The sequence below is a fragment of the Phytophthora infestans genome, genomic scaffold (genome assembly GCF_000142945.1).
Source record: "Phytophthora infestans T30-4 supercont1.41 genomic scaffold, whole genome shotgun sequence".
Taxonomy (NCBI): domain Eukaryota; phylum Oomycota; class Peronosporomycetes; order Peronosporales; family Peronosporaceae; genus Phytophthora; species Phytophthora infestans.
Window position 1 is genome coordinate 1300699 of NW_003303718.1, and position 7577 is coordinate 1308275.

Here is a 7577-nt window from a genome sequence, read left to right on the forward strand (position 1 = left end):
GAGTATGTAGCAATTCTTAAAGCCAATTCGAAGCGTGATTTAGCAATGGTAGTGAAGGATTTCGTTGATGAACGTTCAATCGTTCGTTACTATAACCGGGCTACCGAGAGAAAGGGTCAAATGCTTTTCATTGACTCAGTCAAGGGACAATTGCGATATAATGTTGATCATCCCATTCACATCGATGACGAATTATAAATCGACATAAGTTTTGATTTTTTTGATATACATCAAGATGGCATCGTTTGTTAAGCTTGATTCGACTAATCTCGTTCAAGATGGATACAATTCCACGTGGAAGTACTCTTTCCCAGGGTCTGCAGCTGATTTCAAAGATGTTACTTGCGCTGTTCAGTCTATCTCTATGTACAACAGCGAGTATAATGTCGATTCGCTTCAATTTTTGAATAACTCATTTAAAGTAGAAGTACCAACAGCTGCTACAGCTTCTACCATCAGTATTACTCTTGCTGACGGTATTTACACCTATGCAGATATCAACCGAAGCATTCAGACTGCTCTGGTGAATGCTGGAGCCTATTTGATTGATGCATCGGGAAATAATGTGTTCTACATTCAGCTGAGTGAAAATAGTGTATATTATGCGGCACAGTTTGATTTTAGCGCAACTCCGACAAGTCTACCTGTAGGTTTCAGTCGTCCTGCTGCTGGGCTATACAGCTCTGGTGGTACGGGCTTACCTACTACAACTCGTGTACCACGTGTTATCATCGATAACGCAGCATTTGGGAAGGTTGTTGGTCTAACGACTGGAACTTACCCTGCTTCTCCTGCTACTGTAGCAAGTGCTAAGCTATCGAACATTATTCCTCAGATTCACCCAACCTCGAGCTATATCGTGCGATGTGACATCATTAAGAATGAATACGTAGCTAGCGGTGATATCCTGAGTGCATTCGACCGCGGTGATGCTTCTGTTGGCCAGCTGATTTCGTATAAACCAAGTCAGTATGCGTGGATGAACTGTCACAATGGTTCTCCTTCTTCTCTTACGATCAGTATTTATAACCAAAACGACCAAAAGGATAAGTTCCGTGATACTTCCGTATCTATCATGCTTCTACTGCGGCCAAAAAATAAACTGACTGTATCAAATTTTTTTTTGTCTGATTACAGTCTAAAACTACCCGCTTAGCACGAACCGCAGCCATTCTAGCCTTCATCTCAGCGGACCCTTTTGCAGGCCTCTTACTTTTAGGCACCCCAACACCGTAGCGTCGTCGCACTTCACCACGTACAGATTTGATTAGTGTCTCATGCTCAGGTTTTGTAGCTCTGCTTAAAAGATACGTTTCTCCAGCATCAACAGCATATGTCAGAACCCCCTTACGTTTAGCGTATGATAGAGCATTCTTTGCAGCCTTCTTGACATCAGCTGATACTGAAACGCGACCGCCCGTCCTTCCTTTCCCCTCAACGTCATCGCTATCGTGAATACCAATACCTGTCATCGATTTAATAGCTGCACGAGCAGGGATTTCCAGCCTGTGGGGCTCCGAAAGCAGTAGCTAGAGCAGGTACGGCAGCATCGGCAGCACGCGAAAGAATTCCACTGTCCTTTGCGAATTTGAAAGCCGATTTAATTCCTCGCCAAACTTTGCTCCAAATGGAACCACCTTGAGCTCGTTTGTAACCCTTCTTGACTTCGTGCTTAGTGATATCAAGTCGAACACCACTATCAGCTCTACGTGCCTTAAGGGCCTTCTCGTGCGACGCGGGGTGAAGATGAATAACGCTGCCGCTACCCTTCAGTTCGTCAGCTGTTAGACTGAGTTTACCGGTCTTGACTGCTTTAGTCAGCTTCCGCTCTTGAACATTGCTAGAAATCGTTAATTCACGATACATGCTTATATTTTCTGAAACAAATTATTCTAGAATGGTCAAATTCAGATCTTTCATCTTTTTGAATATATTGGCTGCTTTGAATATAACCAAAGAAGACAGAAAGGCCCGCAATAGTCACCGTATGTCCCTTGGTATTGCTTACTATTGTAACGTTTAATTCCGTATTTTCGTGGAGGCCCTTCGCCCATACCATCAAAATATTCTCCGTTGTAGACTGCCGTCCAATGTCCTACATCGAGATTTGGTGGCCTCAATAGAATTAAGCATGCCCCTTTCTTTGAGAGCGGTTTTGTAATCTCACTAGATTCAAAAATATCATCAAGATGAACGCCTTATTCTTCGGCGAGTCCTATAAGATCGTAATAGGCTTGATAAGGTCGGTCATAATATTTAATTTTATGAAAACTATATTGAGGGACATATAGATTCAACAATGTCTGAACCACAACTCTCCGACCAATACCTATACCAAAGCTCGCTGACAAGCGATCCGGAGATCAAAGTATCATCCGGCAAGCGCGTGCCGTTCGTTATTGATCTAAACCAGGGTTCGTACCAGAATGGTGTTATTACGATTGACGCTACGGCTCAGCTGAACGGAAGTGAGGGATTTGCTCCGCTCCGCGATGCTTACATCATGCTTCCTTACAAGGTTACTATGAAAAACGATACTACGGCTCAGACAACAGCTGCGAATCGTTTCTGTGCTACTCTAAAGTGTGGAAACTGGGACGTCATTGATTCGATGTCTTTAGAACTAAATGGCAAGACTATTGTGAGTATGGCTGACTACAAACTCTTCTGGAATAACATCCGGGCTCAAACCGGCTATAGCTCTCAGTATGTTGAGAAGCATGGAGCGGAGTCGTTCCTTTACCCCGATGCTGCTCAGTCAGTTCTATACAGTAGCGCAGTCACTTCTACTACTGGTGATGGCTATTCGAACACTACAGCATTTTCTCCTTCGTTTGCTGCGACTGGACCATCCGGTGGAGCTTCTATTGCTAGCGATGGTCTTGTAAAGCGACTGCTATCAAACCCTCCATCTGCTGGTTCTGATTTCAGCGCTTCTTGGCCTTCCCTTGGAGCTGCTGCTGCTTCTACAACCATTGCTAACCAGACCGCGCGCGTTGCCTTTGTAGCTGGAGCTGCTACTGCCAATGCAATCATAGGTACGTGGAACTACATGCTTAAGATTAAGTTAGATGATCTTCACCCAATCTTGAAGGAACTTGATCTAATGGCGAATCCCCAGATCCGTCTTTGCTTCAGAGTAGACCAAGGTGTATCAGCGGTGGCTGTTGATGCTGGTAAGGGGATGAAGCTAACTTCAACTACTCTTGCATCGGGTAATACATGTCCCGTGATGGTTGCCGCCTCAAGCACTTGTAATCCAATGGCGAGTGTACTTGCAGCTTCTGCGCGTTTCAGTATCGCGTGGGGAGCTGTTGTAGACTCACTCGATCTTACTATTGATGGTACGTACATGCCTTTCACGACTGCTCAACTTTACGTACCATTCGTTCATTTAGAGAACCCCCAGGCAATTGTCTAAAACATGTGAAGAAGGTACGTTTCAACGATTGCTACGCTCAATGGTTTTACGAACGGGCTGGCACTGGTAAACAGTCAACACAACTAAACGCAGCTTTTGATCTTCAACTATCCGCTAGTGTAAAAAATGCGAAGTATGTCATTCTGCTCCCGTTTGCTGAGCAAACAAGTAGCTTTAACTCTGCCCTCGCTCAAGAATTTCAACCTTGGACTCTACACCCTGGCTCTTCGATTCGCAACTTCAATGTCCGCATCGGTTCTACGCAGTGCTTTGATATTTCTCACGATTATGACTTTCATGAGTTCACCAACGAGGTTGCCAAGATTAGTGCAATCAACGGTGATCTGACTCTTGAACTTGTCAATGGTCTACTTGACTACCAAACTTGGTCGCCAACAAACCGTGTTCTCTTTGCTGATGTTAGTCGCTTGACGGAACGTGATGTACCACATGCCATTCAGATTCAAGGTGTTAACGCTGGTTGCCAGGGTGTTAATATGCTAGTCCTCGTAATCTGTGAGCAGGAGCTGAACTATGGTCGTCTAACAGGTGATATTTTAGATTTTACAATTGCTTAAGGTAAATATTTATTATACATTTCAGTTAATAATCTGTATTGTTATATAGATACCATGTCCACACAACTCTGCTTCGGCAAGCACAAAGGTTCAACCATCGGAGAGGTCTTTCTTAAGGATCCAGGCTATTGTCGCTGGCTCCGATCTCAGGAAATGCTTGCCAGTGCTCCTGATTCTGATATTGCAAAATTTCTACCGAGTAAGTTTGGTAATGAACCCGACGATGGATCGTATTTGCTAAATTTTGGAAAGTACAAGGGGAAGTCGCAAGTGTTTACACTTGATAAAGAATATTTACACTGGCTTCGATCGTGTATATTTTCTACGGAAAAAAGCTCCGAAGCTATGTGCTGCTATTGATGAATTACTTCAGAACTAATTGACTTAAATATATCGATCTTTGATCACTGTAAGTCCGTGTTTATCCTTTTTTATATTATTATTTTTGTTTACTCATTTTATCATTTGTCATCATCTAGCTGTATTGAATCTATTTAAGGTTCCTTCTGAAGTAACGGATGCCTCCTCACGTTCTCAGGTGGTCGAGCGGTTGCCCCGTTAGAAACTGCTCCTTGTACTTAGAAACGACTAGACCTATTCTCCTTGTTAAATTTAATTAAGAAAATAAACGGGCTGAGTTTTCGTCTGAATATTACTACTTTCATAACCATAAATCACGATGTGAAGGTTGTGCTTGAGTCATACAAATAAAGTGTACGGCAGCAAAGGTCAGTCTAGGATTCGGCATTGTTATGTTTTTTTGGTGGAGAAAAGAAAAAGCAGCTGTCATCTGCAAAAAATATCATTGGAGAAAATGCAATTAAATTTATAATTTTAACGATTGATTCTTGCAATGAAAAAAAAACTAGTAAACTCATTGCGACAATTTGCATGCTTTACAGCACTGATGTGTGACCGAACTTTTCCAACCAAGGTTATATTATTTGAATTGCTTTGGTACTGATCGCAGAGAGTGCGGGTACTTCTGCACAGATCAAGGTATCGTTTGCGAAATTTGTTGCATTGATCGTTTGTAGTGCTGCTAGAAAGTGCTACTAATCTTTAAAAACTTCAAGTGATATATTTCTATCTTTGTTGCACAGCACTCAAAAACATGACTCATGCAATGAGACCAAAGTGCTTCAAAGAAATTGTAGCAGAGTTCCTGAACTTCAACGACAACCGTGAGTATAAAGTCGGAGACAGTGTTTAGCGACCAGGAGCTGCTTAGCATCCCACCCGAGGACGATAGCAGATGGATGAACTTTGGAGCGTTTGGTGAAGCGTATCCGGGTGAGGACGCAATAACCGCCTCTGCGAAGTCGGCTAGACTCGCCTATGCTAAGAAGGTATTTTTTTCATTTATGCCTCGTGCTGCTGTTCGGTGGGACCCCGTGCGAAAGAAAGGCAGCCCCACCTGGTAGGTAAAGTCATCATATGAGACCTGGACGTCACAGTCTCCGAAACCAGAAGTATTTTTAGTATTGGTAGTCACACACCCGTTAGACGCTTGGTTGACATTTTTTATTTCTAACGGAGTCCACAAAGTGTGCGAGCTCCAGCAATTCCCAATCTGCCAAGTGTGGGGCGAGTATTGTGTTGACGCTTACTTCTTCCGTCGTGCTCACTGCCCAGACATCGTACGCGACCTCTGCAAGTGAACGAGTAGCAGACTTTCACTGTTAGGATATGAGCCCAAGATTGGAGTAAGCTTCCAGAACTTACGTGAACGCTGACGATGTCGTGGACGCTACCTTCGATGTCAGACTTGGAACTCCGTCTGCGACCGCGTCGCGACGGTTGATGGCTGTATCAACGCCTGAAGCGTCAGCAGCGGCGGAACTGGTAGGTCCGCTGGTTTAGTGGTGCTGGCGGGATTTCTTGTCCTTTCAGTCTCCACAGCCGCAGTCTGCTCCTGCGATGAGCTCACCACCTTCAACGCTCATTTTGACAGGAACTCCGGTGGGTAAATGCTTCAGCGAGATTGCACGTCTAATGGAGAACAACATCAAACGATACCATTGCCACCGCCTAACCTGGCGATGGATGCGGACAGAACCCCACCATAGATGACAGGAAGCTTTAACCTCTATCGCACTCAAGTTATGAACTATTTACATCGGTTTAATACTTGGGGTCTGGTCGATGGATCCGTACAGCGTCCGACTGTAAATGGGAAACTTCAACAACGCTACGACATGTTGGACCTCTTTGCGAAAGATGCGTTGCTTCGTGGTGCTAAAATTGAAGACGCTGAGCGTATGTGTGATCTTTCAACTGGCAAGGAAATGTGGGAAGATCTGGAAGCACACCATACAAAACATGAATTTTCTAATTACGTGTGGGTATTGAAGCATTTTTTCCACGCAACTTACACTCGTGAGCAAGCGATGCATTCTTGGCTTCAGGAGATTCACGACACACGTCAAACGTTGGCTAACCTATGATGATCTCACTATGGACGTGATTCGCATAGGAGTAGTGCAGACACACAGATATGTCGTGTGTCAGTTTTCTCGTATCATGGCTCCCGGGTCCCAACCCACTCTGCAGCAAGTCTTGAACACACTGAAGTCCGAGACCAAGATGGATGAGATCGTCCGCATTGAGGAAGAAGGAAATTTGCAGATCATGCACGTGGCTAAGAAACAGAAGACGGTTGACAAATCTAGTAAACATACAGCTAGATTAAGCCCGGTGGAGCACAATCTGGTGGAGCTAAATCCAGTGAAGAAGGAAGCAAAGCCAAATAAAAAATCTGGTCTGGTAAACGAAAGAAGGGCAAGTGCTTCTATTGTGTTAAAGAAGGCCGTCACAAATTGAGTGTCGTGAGCTCAAATTTGATCTGAAGCACGGCAATGTAGGTACTGAAAAGGCAAAGTGTGGCAGCAATTCTGGTGATAGTTCCAGAGGATATGGGGGAAACAAAGGTGGACCTCCTTAGCCGTTACCATTGGGAATGATCGGTCGTGTTGAAAGTACTTGTGATGTGTCAAGTACTGGGCCTACATTGTTGTCGACGTCTGATTCCTCTAATTCATTATTTTATATTAGACACAGCAGCTATTACGCATATCTGCAATGACGGATCACTCATGACACAGTTCCCGCACTACGTGGAGACGAGCACGCCGCATGAATGGTGGACAGGAGATGTAATAACGGACCATTTGGTATCTCAATTGACTGTATCATTCCTATCCACACAAAAACGACGTGATGAAACTGGAGAAGCGCTTCATTGCGTTCTTACTGGAGTCTGTATTGTTGTTTGATGCCTTGTTAATCTGCAAAGTGTTAATGCAATTGAAGAGCAAGGCTGGCAATGTGAGTCACGGTATCCTCAGGACGGACCTCCGAGACGGCTGTTATGAAAGGGGCCGACAGCAATAGTGTTTATCAAGAGTCGACGTTACTATCGCACTTGTGGTTTGTGTAATTCACCTCGAGTTGCTGCGTCAGTTGTGGCTGAAGTGAATCGACATTTCGGTGGCATCTTCGCTTTGGTCATGTAAATTTTGCAGCATTGCAGCAGCTTCATCGTGATCAGATGGTTTGTGGCATGAAAAAATCTCCTA

The 7577-nt window shown here is 44.2% G+C and overlaps 3 protein-coding genes across 3 annotated transcripts; 2 read left to right on the forward strand and 1 right to left on the reverse strand.

The window, feature by feature from the left end:
- Positions 1–45: 45 nt before the first annotated feature.
- On the forward strand, positions 46–527 carry PITG_16148 (uncharacterized protein; the record flags this gene model as incomplete). The annotated part of the gene is made up of 3 exons (XM_002897867.1): positions 46–138; positions 236–458; positions 508–527. The coding sequence occupies 3 exons, from the start codon at positions 46–48 to the stop codon at positions 525–527; spliced, it is 336 nt and encodes a 111-aa protein (XP_002897913.1).
- Positions 528–1023: 496 nt separating this feature from the next.
- On the reverse strand, positions 1024–1866 carry PITG_16149 (uncharacterized protein; the record flags this gene model as incomplete). The annotated part of the gene is made up of 3 exons (XM_002897868.1): positions 1024–1106; positions 1214–1422; positions 1490–1866. 3 exons carry the CDS (start codon positions 1864–1866, stop codon positions 1024–1026), a joined length of 669 nt encoding a protein of 222 aa, XP_002897914.1.
- A 433-nt stretch (positions 1867–2299) lies between these two features.
- On the forward strand, positions 2300–3999 carry PITG_16150 (uncharacterized protein; the record flags this gene model as incomplete). The annotated part of the gene is made up of 2 exons (XM_002897869.1): positions 2300–3348; positions 3399–3999. The coding sequence occupies 2 exons, from the start codon at positions 2300–2302 to the stop codon at positions 3997–3999; spliced, it is 1650 nt and encodes a 549-aa protein (XP_002897915.1).
- Positions 4000–7577: the final 3578 nt, after the last annotated feature.